The following is a 12,564-nucleotide window of genomic DNA, read 5'->3' on the forward strand; positions in this document are numbered from 1 at the left end:
ATATTAATTTTTGTATGTATCTGTTTACATGTATGTAGTATGTGCCATGTATAAATGTTCATGTGTGTCCACATGTGCACACGTGTGTGTGGTGCATGTGAGTGTGGATGCAAGAGGTTGTTGCCAGGTATCTTTTACCTTTTTTTTCTTTTTGATACTCAGTCTCACTAGATAATCCTGGCTCACCTGGAACTCATTACGTAGACCAGGCTGGCCTCAAATTCAGAGTCATCCACATGCCTCTGCCTCCCAAGTATGGGAATTAAAGCATATGTACTGTGCCAGGCTCCATCTTATTTTTTGAGCCAGGATCTTTCACTGAACTTGAAATTCTGGTTTGGCTGCACTGAAGTAAGCCCCAGGAGAGCTCCCATCTCTCTGTCACCAACTCTGGAATGGCGGGCACACTTTGCCATGTCTAGCCTTTTTGTTTGAGTGCTGGGATCAAATTCAGACCATTGTTCTTGCATAGCATACGCTTTATTGACTGATCCATCTTCAGAGTCCTATATTATTTGTTTATTTTTAAAATAATTTCCTCTAGGGCTGAGCATATAAATATGTCAGTGTATTTAAAACAACGTGCACAGTATTCTACGTGAAATAAATCAGGCTTGTCACTTACTTGTCTGGTTCAAACCTTCGACATTGCCATTGCATTTTTTTATAAACTTAAATTATTCTTTTATGTGTATGGGTGTTTTGCTTGCATGCATATTTGTGTCTCGCGTGTCTGCCTAGTGCCCAAAAGGGCCAGAAGAGGGCATTGGATTCCCTGGTATTGGAGATACAGACAGTTATGAGCTGCCATGCGGGTGCTGGGAATCAAACCCTGGTCCTCTGCAGGAGCAGCCAGTGCTCCTAACCACTGAGCCACCTCTCCAACCCTGTCACTGCGTGGTGTTCACTTTCTCCAGCATTACCAAGAGGGAAGCTCTGAAGTGTTTATTGTTTGTTTGTTTGTTTTACTGTGATTGTGTTTGTCTAATTCTTCTTCTTCTGATCTATTTACTTTTGACATTTTGAGACGGCGCTAGTAAGTATATGCAAATTGAAAACTTAGAATTCAGTCTCTTCCAGGTGTATTGAAGCTTTCCCCATTTTTGGTTCTTTTTTTTTTTTTTCCCGGAGCTGGGGACTGAACCCAGGGCCTTGCGGTTGCTAGGCAAGCGCTCTACCACTGAGATAAATCCCCAACCCGGAAGCTTTCCCCATTTTTGAATGCATGGTTTTTATCATTTTTGACCCTTCCTGAGTTAAAATTGACTTTGTCATAAGCGAATGTGGCTGTGCAGATATTTGAAAGTGTTTGTGTGGTATAACTTTTTCCAGCAGTTTGCTTTCAAACTTTTATATTCTTATATACAAAGCCAGCCAGCTTTCTCTAGCTCCCACAACTCCATCTTCCTAGTGCTGTGTTACAGGGGGGCTGTGACACCCACCTGACGTTCAGAAGGATTCAGGGATTTGAACTCTGGTCCTCATGCTTGTCTGGTGGGCACTTTAGCCACTGAGCCATCTGCGTTCTTAAAAGAATATACTTTTTAGTTTCCTTTAATGCTAATCTACTGGGGATAATTTTTATCTCTTTCCATTTATTTGAAAAACATTATTGTCTTGCCTTATTTATGTATTTACGTATTTATTTATTTATTTACTTACCTTTTTGAGAGAGGTTCTTACTGTGCGCATCCAACAGGCCCAGAGTGTGAGATCTTAAACTTTTTTTTCTCTATGTATACAGTTTTAAACTGGTAATCATTTTTATTTATAAACCTTGAAAGTTCTGTTCTTTCTACTCATCTTTCATGGTGCTTCACAGGCCTCTTCTACCTGGCAGTTGATGTCTTGTCAGTTTTAAACAATGCCAGGTTTTATCTTGTGTGGTGTTAATAACGGTGGAGGTGTCCCGTGGGCTGTGGGATCAGTTTTAGCCCGTGTACATTGCTCTTGGAGGCACCACAAAGACAAACAGCAAACAAACAAACAATAGCAACCAAACGGCAGAAAATAATGGCGACTGTCTTGGGATCCCAGCCCCCCTCGTGTGCCTGTGAGCAGTCCCTGACATGGTTTTAATAGAATTGATGCGTTCATCTAATTCAGGTATCCATGGAAATAAGATAGAAGAGTACGCACTTCTCCTGTCCAACTCATCCTCACATTAATACTGAGCTTAGTCTTTATTATTAAAGACATTAGTTCTTCTCATTCTCCAAATGTCCTCTTTTATCAATATTTGTGTGGCTTTCGACTTTGAGCAGATACGAGAAACTGCTATGCACATATTACGCAATTCAGTGATTTGTGTAGGAGTTGGCGACTGACCTCTTTTTCATTTAAAATGTATCATTGTCGCATGTGTATGTGCCTGATGGGGACATATGGGCTCATGTGCCATGGTTTGTGTGTAGAGGTCAGAGAACAACTTTATAGAGTCATTTGTAACCTTTAGGTGGCTTCTGAGGCTCAAACTCAGATTGCCAAGTGGTCAGGGAAGTTCCTGTGTGTCTCTGCCTGGGCTTTGCATGCAGGCATGCCATGCTAGCCCTTCCCAAGCCTCGTGTCCACTCACTGCTGGCCTCCATCTTGGTTCCCTGGTCTGAGACCATCAGACCAGAAGGTCTGGTGAAAACCGAAGTGGAAGAGCGGACACTGCTGGTTGTGCCTAACTGCAGGGGCATGTCATCGTGGTGTTAACCGTTGGGATTTGCATACATTGATCAGTTTCTAGATGCTTCATTTCCCATTACTTAAAGCCTTTATCTTGAAATTTCATCGTAATGTGCATATAAACTAAAATAAATCAAAACCAGAGAAGACAGGTAGAGGTTATGTTTTTATGACTTCATCTTTTAATACTTCCTGGAGCTGAATTTTATCATTTCTCTCTCTCTTTTAAAAAGATTATTAGAGCATGCTTAGACTGTGGATTTTAACATTAGACTGATTTTTAATTATCTGTTATAAATGACCAGTTAACTCTGAGTTTTACAGTTGCTATACCCGACAGGTTTTGATATGCTGTTATTTTTATTAATGATTGTTATAACTTTGTTGTTGTTGCTGTTGTTGTTGTTGTTGTTGTTGTTGGTGGTGGTGGTGGTGGTGTTGGTGTTGGTGTGTGTGTGTGTGTGTGTGTGTGTGTGTGTGTTTAGCTTGCATGCATGTCTGTAGTTCACATTCATGCCTGGTGTCCATGGAAGCGAAAGAGGGCACACATCCCTTAGAACTAGAGTTACAGATGGTTTTGAGCTGTTTGACATAGGTGCTAGGAATTGAACCCTGGGTCCTCTGGAAGGGCAACCTGTGCTCTTAGCCACTGAGACATCTTTCTAAATCCCCCGTGTTGTATTTTTATTAATACTCGCTCAGATTATTTAAAATTTGTTATCGTTAGGTTTTCTTTGTGGTATGTGTAGGAGTATTGTTTAATTTCTATATCTTTGAGTAATTAGTAAACACTGGTTTTCCCATTTAACATTATCTGTGTCACTTTGCTGCTTCCAAGGAGAAATCATTGTAGCATTTAATGTAATACCTTTTCTATTAGCATCTTTCAAAGGTTTTCCTGCTATTTGGTATTTGATAGTCTTTTCATGCTTGGAGTGCGGTTGTCTCTGTATTTACTCTGCTGAGCTTTTAGGGGATGTGGTTTACACCTCCCATTGGTACCTCAAGAAATTGGATGCCACCCTATTCAGATAGTCTTTCCTTTTCTCATCCAGAGACTCTAAAAGTATTTAATGTTACTTCCAGAGGTTTTATATACTTTATTGTTTTGAGGGGGCATGGAGGGTGACTGAGGCATGGCTCAGTTGATAGAGTGCTTGCTGCACAGGCGTGAGGATCCATCCGTGTACTAGTCCCAGTGCTCACATGGTAAGCTGGATGGTGTGATATATGTGATAACTGTGTGGGGGAGGGAGTCACAGGAGCTCCCTGGGGTAATGGGCAGCAGCTCTAGCTAGTAAGAACCCTGTCTCCAAGCATGAGGTGAAAAATGATTGAAGAATGCACTAATGTTGACTTCTGGCGCGCGCGTGCGTGTTTGTGTGTGTGTGTGTGTGTGTGTGTGCGTGTGTGTGTGTGTGTGTACACCTATAGAAACATGTGAGCACATACACACATAAAGCAAGCTGTACTTTAATTAGAATTGACTCGTCTTTTAGGTCATCAAATCCATTCTTTTTTTTTTCTTTTTTCTTTTTTTTTGGTTCTTTTTTTTCGGAGCTGGGGACTGAACCCAGGGCCTTGTGCTTCCTAGGCAAGCGCTCTACCACTGAGCTAAATCCCCAGCCCCAAATCCATTCTTTCGTCTTGCTATGTCCAGTGTTTTTGAAAGCCCACTTACTGAATTATATGATTTCTATGTCTCTTATATGTTTCATAACATTTTCATTGTCTTCGTGTCAGGAACTTGACATTTCAGTGGAGGTTGACCTTGACCCTTTGGCCATTCTTTTGCCAGTTGCCAAAACAGTGTAGTTGCATTACATATACGCCACTGAGCTGTAAAGAGAACCCTTTAGAAATGGAATGTGTTTTTGGTTTCTTTCTTTAAGCTTGAGCTTAAAAATGGCTTTGCATGAAAAAAATTGCTTCTCTGAAAGATGTGTAAACATTTGTTTATTGTTTTCTAGCATTTAGAATCATGGAAGAAGAATTTTAGATCACTGTGATTTTGCCTCTTGGAGAAATCTCCTTGATTTTCATTTATTTTTAAAGTTTTCACGAACATTCGAGGTCGAATATCTTTTTTTTTTTTTTTGGTTCTTTTTTTCGGAGCTGGGGACCGAACCCAGGGCCTTGCGCTTCCTAGGTAAGCGCTCTACCACTGAGCTAAATCCCCAGCCTCAGAGGTCGAATATCTTTATCATGATTTTCTTGATTGTAATATGAAGCACTTTCTTTAATTTTTTATATTATTATTTTTTTATGTGTGTATATGTGTACATGTGAATGTACCATACCACACATGTGGCCATCAGGGGATGGCTTGTGGAAATTGAGTTTCTCCTACTGTGTGGATTCTTGGTCCTGAACTCAGGTCCTCCTACTTGGTGGCAAGCACCTTTACCCACTGAGCTATCCACTGGCTTCTAACAAAGTACTTTCAATGTACAAATTTGAAATGTATACCTTTTCAAAATTTTTTCTCTCATGAAGTGTGAATTATTGCTTTTCTTCCAATTATTTTGTCATATTCCTCAGAAATACCAATGATTATTAAGTCAAAATTTTATCTTCTGTAATCTGTAGCAATTATTACCACTAATTCACATATTTATTTCTTCTCTAGATTCTTAGCTTCTCAGCCTCTTTCACTCTGTAACTTACTACAGATGCTAACTCAGGATCAGCTTAACTCATCTGTAGTGGCTGTGCAACAAAGTAATCCCACATTCAAAGACTGAGACCAAGTTCTGCATAGTAATACTTAGATGCAAACTAATATGTGTTAATACATAGATACATAGCAATGCATAGTAACACATAGGTACTTAGCAATACATAGATACACAGCAATAAATAGATACATAGTAGTATGTGGTAGTACATAGATACATAGCATTGCATATGGATACATAGATACTTAGTAGTAAGTAGTGACACATAGATATGTAGTAATATTGGTAATACATAGATACACAGCAACACATAGATACACAGTAATACAGATGTTTAGTAATACATAGATTTATAACAACACATATAAACATAGTAACATATAAATACATAGTAATACAAAGATACATAATAGCCATCTTGTCTCAAAACAGTTTCTTTAAGGGAAGATTTCTAATTTTGCCTATTTGTTTTTAGTTTGTGCACATTTTAATCATGTCTTACCCAAATCCATTTTGTCCCAATCTGTTAGTCTCTCCTGAGACTGAATTTCTATGAGTTTTTGGCATCTGACTTGGAGAGGCTGTGTGTTCTGTCATACATGCTTTCTTAGAATCTGCTCATCCATAGAGTAATTTTCAGACATGTTTCCTCTCAGCCTCTTATATATTTTCTTTCCTCTAATGCATTTTTGGGTTGATCTTTCACTTTTGTTCTTTTAACTTTTTCTCTGGTGCTCAGAATTGGACCCAGGTTTTCAAGGCCCCAATATCCATAGCCTAAACAGGATTGATTTTTACATTTTAATATATTAAGATTGATGAGTATCTTCTCTCTCTCTCTCTCTCTCTCTCTCTCTCTCTCTCTCTCTCTCTGCTGTAAAATACAAAAAGATCTTTATTACTAACTCTAGAGCAAGGTTTCTCATGGTCCCTGTCACAGGTAGTCAGAGTGAATTTTCCAATTAAAGGTTTCAGGGTGCTTATTGTGGTTACAGAAAACTTAGAATTTCCATATGGATCAACAAGTTAATATTTTTATTTGATTTTTTTAATTTACATTTCAAATGTTATCCCTTTCCTGGTTTCCTGTCCATAAACCTTCTATCCCGGAGTATCTTCTTTTAGGGTTCTTTGCCTCTACTAAGATTATATCGAAATTATCTTTTTTCTTTCCCCTATTATAGCTTTAAGGATCAAATCCAGGGCCTTGTGCATGTCAGATAAGATCACTATTCAGGCCCCTATCTACCCAAATTTACCCTGTAGTTAGGGATGTGGTCTTACTAAGGCTGACCTGATCTCACTCTATGCCTTGGTTAGCCTTGAACTTCTGCTCCTTCTGCCTCCTGAGGTCATCAAGATTACAGGCCTGCATCAAGAGGCCCATCAGAACTTTCTCCTATGCACCTAGAAGTTTGATGTTTTACCCTATGATCTGTTTCGAATGGACATTTGGTGTAGAGTGAGAGAAGGATGAATTTCCCCCTAAAGGGACCAAGTTATTCCGACTAAAGTCATTGAAAAAATTTTTCTTTTTCACATTGAATTGATTTTGATTTTCTTCTGTGAAAGGTGATTGCCCATGTGGTTTTCAGGTCTATTTGTAGAACTGTGTGTTTTGCTCGACATCTCTCCTGGTGCCATAACTACATCCTATTACTTTAGCTCTATAGAATAGAGGACCTGCACCCATGTAAAACATCAGGCATGGTAGTGTATGCCTAAGATTTCAATGTTAGGGAGGCAGATGGGGGTTGGGAGTTGGGGTTGGGGTGCAGGGGATCTCTGAGGCTTGCTAACTGGCCAGTTTTGTTGAATTGGTGAGTTCCAGGATTGGGGAAAGACCATGTCTCAGAGCATACAGTGGGGAGTATAAAAATTGAAGACAGTTGATGTTGATCTTTCTCCATCTTGCACAGGCACACATGATCTCTCTCTCTCTCTCTCTCTCTCTCTCTCATGTATGTGCATATATAAACACACAGGAGATGTACACATACCAACACTCCCTCACAATAAAGTATATTTTTAAATCATGCTTCTTCGTGGAGCTTGCCATTTCTATAGAATAATCTGCTTAGATTTTTTAATAAGAACTTGAATATTTCATTGAATAAATAGGCTAATTTGAGAAGATTCAACACTGAGCCTTTTAATCTACAGGCATATAAAATCTCCCACTTACTTAGGGACTTAAAATTTTCTTTAAGGCTTCATGTTCTTTCATCTTTTGTGTATAGCTGTAATAATTATTTTGTTGAAAATTGCTGGTAGTATTGTATAGCTTGCATTGTTATGGTAAATAGTGCTAAAACTTATTCTCCTATTCGTTTGCTGCTAATGAGTAGAAACGACTTGATTTAGAAATTCACTTTATACCCGAAACCTTGATAAGGTCAAGTTTTCCTGTCTCACATGTGAATTTCTTAAGCTTTTTTTCACCCTAGAGACTATAATGTGCTCTGAAAAGAAAGATACTTTCCCCCCTTTTTTCATGTGTCTCTGGGTATGGCGTGCTTACTTGACATGTGTATGTATGTGTGCTCACATATATGGGAGTGCATAGGGGTTCCAGGTTCTCCTTAGTCTTCCTTGGTGGTTCCTCCCCCTTATTTACTGAGGTAGGGGCTCTAAGTCAAACCCAGAGCTCACCGATAAGGCCAACTTACTAGTCAGCTTTCCCTAGGGCTCCCCTATCTCCATTGCCAAGCCAGGAATTACAGGCTGGCCACTGTGCCCACCCCAACCTGCACTGCTACTTTCTTGAGTTCTGTAGATTGGAACTCTATGCACTTGAGGGGCAGGTGCTTTAACTGCTCAACTCTCTCCTCAGGCCCAATAAGGATACTTTAAAATTCCTTTTCCTTTTTAATCTACGCCTACCCATCTTTGTTTCAGTCTCTCTCTGTGTCCTTCATTTTTTTTTTTTTTTGCATCTGTCTTTTTCTGTCCTTTCTTCAGCACTACCTTGGACCTTACACCAGTTTGACAGACATGCTTCCCCTCCCCAGCTCTGGGAAATATACTAAGGTTTCATTTACCATTCAACATGATATTAGCAATGATTTTTCCACAGATGCTTTTCTTAAACGTCAGATTAAGGCAATTCTGGTCTGTTCTTCGCCTAGATTGCTAATGAATGAAGGTCAGTGGGGATAAATGTTTCTTCTTTCTGCTGAGCTGACCGTATGACTTCCTCTTTTTTATGCTCCTGATATAGCAAACTGCACTGATTTGATTTGAATTTTTGAACCAACTGTGAATTTCTGGGATAAGCTCCATATTGTTATGCTGTGTTTTATTGCCAATTTTTTTTGTTAAATCTTCTTGAAGCTGTATTTATGAGGGGCATTTATAGGTTTTTAATTGTCATGTTTCAAGTGGCCTTGTTGACAGAGTAACACCAGCTTCATGAAATGAGTTGAGAAGAGTCTCAGCACTTCCCCTTTCTGAGTCTATATCGGGATTATTCTTACACGAAATCCTAAATTCTGACTGAAGCCATCTGGACTTGGGTTTTTGTTTTTGTTTTACAGGGAGATTTTATGTTACGAATTCAATATCTGTAACAGTTGTCGGGCTACTTGTACTCCATAGTTTTCATTGAGACATATTTTAAAATCGTGTCTTTTGAAGAATACAAACATTTCATCCAGTTAACAGATCCGTTGGTGTCTGCGTGTCTGTAGTATTCCCTACTTTCATTTCCGGTGTTGGTAATTTATATATTGTATCGTGATTTTTTTTTTCTCTTCCCCAGACTGGTTAGAAAGCTTATCAAATCCATTGATTTGTCCCAGGGAACTGGCTTTTGGCTTTATCCCCTTTTTTTGGGGGGGGGGCTTCTGCAGCTTTTATTTTTGCATGTAAACCACTGGGGGGAGTCTTGATGGTGTGGGCACCCTAGAGATTACGCTGGAGTTCAGAGGGCTCCAGACACTAGCTGGAAAGTCAGGTGACAGAAACAATGATTCAGACCGATCACATGATTACAAAGCTGGGGGCTCCAGCAGGACTCCAGGTGGTCGGGGTGGACGTCTAAGGAAGCAGTGACATGGGAGGGGCAAGCACTGGGCCAGCCTTGAGCCGCCTGGATGACATCAGAGACAGAGGATCTGGTAGCTCCAGGGATCTCCGGTCCATGCCTTACTTGGCCAGGGGGTTCCTGAAGGACCTGCCGGCAAACTTGGCTTTGCTGCCCAGCTCCTCCTGGATTCTAAGGATCTGATTGTACTTGGCCAGGCGCTCAGATCGGCAGGGGGCACCAGTCTTGATCTGCCCAGTGCAGAGCCCCACCACCAGGTCGGCAATGAAAGTGTCCTCAGTCTCCCCAGATCGATGGGACACCATGACACCCCAGCCATTGGACTGGGCCAGCTTACACGCCTGCAGAGACTCGGTCACAGAGCCAATCTGGTTCACTTTGAGCAGGAGGCAGTTGCAGGACTTCTCGCCTGCAGCCTTGGCGATCCGCTTAGGGTTGGTCACTGTGAGGTCATCCCCCACCACCTGGATGCCTGCAGTAGCTGTGAACTTCTGCCAAGCATCCCAGTCGTCCTGGTCAAAGGGATCTTCAATGGACACCACTGGGTAGTCCTTGATGAAGGACTTGTACAGGTCAGCCAGCTGGTCGGGTGTGATGTACCGGCTGGCATCATCTGGAGACTTGAAGTCCAGGTCATACTTGCCAGCCCTGTAGAACTCACACAGGCAGGATCATGAACTCTTGCATGGCCAGCTTGTTGCCAGCATGAGAACCGCCGTTGATCACATTGAAAGCTGGGACCGGCAGGATGACTTCAGGGTTGCCGGCCAAGTCGGCAATGTGACGGTAAAGGGGCACCCCCTTCTCCACGGCACCAGCCTTGCAGACAGCCAGGGACACTCCCAGGATGGCATTTGCACCAAACTTAGATTTATTCTCGGTGCCGTCCATCTCGATCATCAGCTGGTCAATCTTCTCCTGCTCCACAACATTCAGTTTCTTGCTAACCAGAGCAGGTGCAATAGTTTTATTGATGTGCTCAACAGCCTTTGAGACACCCTTCCCCATGAAGCGGGTCTTATCATTGTCTCGGAGTTCTAGGGCCTCGTAGATGCCAGTGGACGCACCGCTGGGCACCGCAGCACGGAAGAGACCTTTTGCGGTGTAGAGATCCACCTCAACGGTGGGATTCCCGCGGGAGTCAAAGATCTCTCTAGCATGGATCTTGAGAATGGACATGGTGAAGTTCTGGCAGTAGGATCGCTGCGGAGGAAGGAAAGAGGGTCCTGGAGCCACCGAAGGGAGTCTTAAGGACAGACGTGAGCGCGACTCGGTACCGGAGCCGCTTTATCCCTTTTCTGTTCTGTTTCTACGATTTCAGTTTGATTAACTTCTGCTTGTGTCTGCATGATTTTCTTCCTCTCTTTAATACCGTACTTGATTTTGTATTTTTTCCCCAATCTTCTTAAAGAAACAGCATACAGCATAAATGTTCCTAGACCTTTTGTATTTTTACCATAAGAATTTGAAGCTGTAAATTTCCCTTTTAATGTTGTTTCCATTGGGATCTCATGAAATTGTTGTGTCTGTCACAAATTTGTTACATCCTGGCATTGGATACTTTCTAACAATTCTTGCGTTAGTTACATGAGTTACATCTTGAGCTAAAGGAGAACTTTAACTCATGTATTGCTTAGAAGTATTTTAAAATATGAATACTTAGTGATTTTCTAGATACCTCTGTGTTGTGGATCTTCAATGGAATCTCAGTGTCATCAAAGAACTTAAGACAAGTTTTGACTCTTATCCATCTTACTAAATGTTACAGATGTAGTTTAAAATAGTGTGTATTCAGGGAGTGCACGGAGAATCATTATTGTGTGAGAGTCTTGTTTCATTTGCACAGTTTTATTGCCTTTCTGTTTATTCATTTTTTTCAAATTAGTGAATGAGAGAAGATTGTTGAAACTCACAGCTATAATTGTGAATTCCTTTCCTTGGTTCTGTCTATTTAGTAAATCTACCTGCACTTAGGGTTGTGCTGTGCCTTGCTCTGTTGGTTCTTTGCATCTTTATGGAGAACCGTTTTCTTCTGCTCATATTTTTGTCCTGGGTCAGCTTTCCTGACATCTCTGTGGAGACTCTAGATTCTGTGTATGAGTTGTTTACATGGCACAGTTTTCGGTTTATCCATTTCTTCGTAATTTGAGTGTTTCTCACATACACGTAATAGAGGCATGCTTTCTGGAAGAATCTCATCTCACAAGCCCTACCTTTTAGAACATTTACATGCAATGTGCCTATTGTCTCGGCCCCTCACAGTGTGACTGCTGAGAGGGGTGGGTTCCTCATGGCCCTTTATGACTTCTGTGGCTTTACTTTATTACTTACATGATGTTATACTTACATTTGTTCTTTACTACTATCTCAACTTTTGGAGTTAACTCTTTAAACATTTCATTTTGTTTCTATGCTGGATTAATAGTTTTTTGCTTTAAAAAAAAAGTTTTCGGGGTTGGGGATTTAGCTCAGTGGTAGAGCGCTTGCCTAGCAAGCGCAGGGCCCTGGGTTCAGTCCTCAGCTCCAAAAAAAAAAAAAAAAAAAAAAAAAAAAAAAAAAAAAAAGTTTTCTCCAAGGCTTGTGCACCTTTAACGAAGCTGTCTACCCTCAGGTGATAATTCACACGCTGATGGAAGAATGTTTTCACTTGGTCCCTTGCTCCTTTTCACCTTTATCCCAGACAGCCTTTGTTTAGCATATATTGGTAAGGGAGATTTTTATTGGATGTAGAATTCTAAGCTGAGTTGTTTTCTTTCAGCCCACAGAAGATGTGGTTCTGGTGTCTTCTAGTGTATATTTTAATTATATACAGCAGCGGCTTTCACTTGTTGTTTTCATACATGTTCTGATGTTTTTCCATCTCCTTCACCCCACGACTGTCTCTTCTTTCTCCTCCACCTGCCTCGGATTCTTTCTGTTCCAAGCTAGCTCCTTTTCTGCCTCAGTCTTTTCTCTGATGACCTCAGGAGGGTTTCTTACAGGTGCAAGGGGAGGGCTGCAGGGTTGGAGGTGGGGTAGCGGGGTGGTGTTGCTTACAGGAGCACAGGAACCTGACCAGTGGCTACACCACTCAGGGAAATGTTCTCCCTCTCCTGAGAACTGTTAAGTGGGTATAAACCCTCAGCCTTAGCCGTCTTTTGCCCGCTCTGTGACAAGCTGTAAATAGGC

At 41.1% G+C, this 12,564-nt stretch overlaps 2 protein-coding genes across 19 annotated transcripts in view; one reads left to right on the forward strand and one right to left on the reverse strand.

The window, feature by feature from the left end:
* The window catches only part of Unc79 (unc-79 subunit of NALCN channel complex), a 246,811-nt gene that overhangs the window by 77,739 nt on the left and 156,508 nt on the right, over window positions 1-12,564 (forward strand).
* Window positions 9,224-10,618, reverse strand: Eno1l1 (enolase 1 like 1). The gene is made up of 2 exons (XM_087554965.1): window positions 10,150-10,618; window positions 9,224-10,052 (listed from the first exon to the last, which is right to left on the reverse strand). The coding sequence occupies exons 1-2, from the start codon at window positions 10,573-10,575 to the stop codon at window positions 9,498-9,500; spliced, it is 981 nt and encodes a 326-aa protein (XP_087411091.1). The 5' UTR covers window positions 10,576-10,618; the 3' UTR covers window positions 9,224-9,497.

Source organism: Rattus norvegicus, chromosome 6 (assembly GCF_021556685.1).
Source record: "Rattus norvegicus strain SHRSP/BbbUtx chromosome 6, alternate assembly SHRSP_T2T, whole genome shotgun sequence".
Lineage (NCBI taxonomy): Eukaryota > Metazoa > Chordata > Mammalia > Rodentia > Muridae > Rattus > Rattus norvegicus.

Excerpts from the sequence above, each read along its gene's own strand:
- Eno1l1 (XM_087554965.1), bottom strand. The coding sequence starts at position 10,575 with ATGTCCATTCTCAAGATCCATGCTAGAGAGATCTTTGACTCCCGCGGG. Across the intron at positions 10,053-10,149 it reads ACTTGGCCGGCAACCCTGAA|TTCTACAGGGCTGGCAAGTA; the intron begins GTCATCCTGCCG and ends TGCCTGTGTGAG.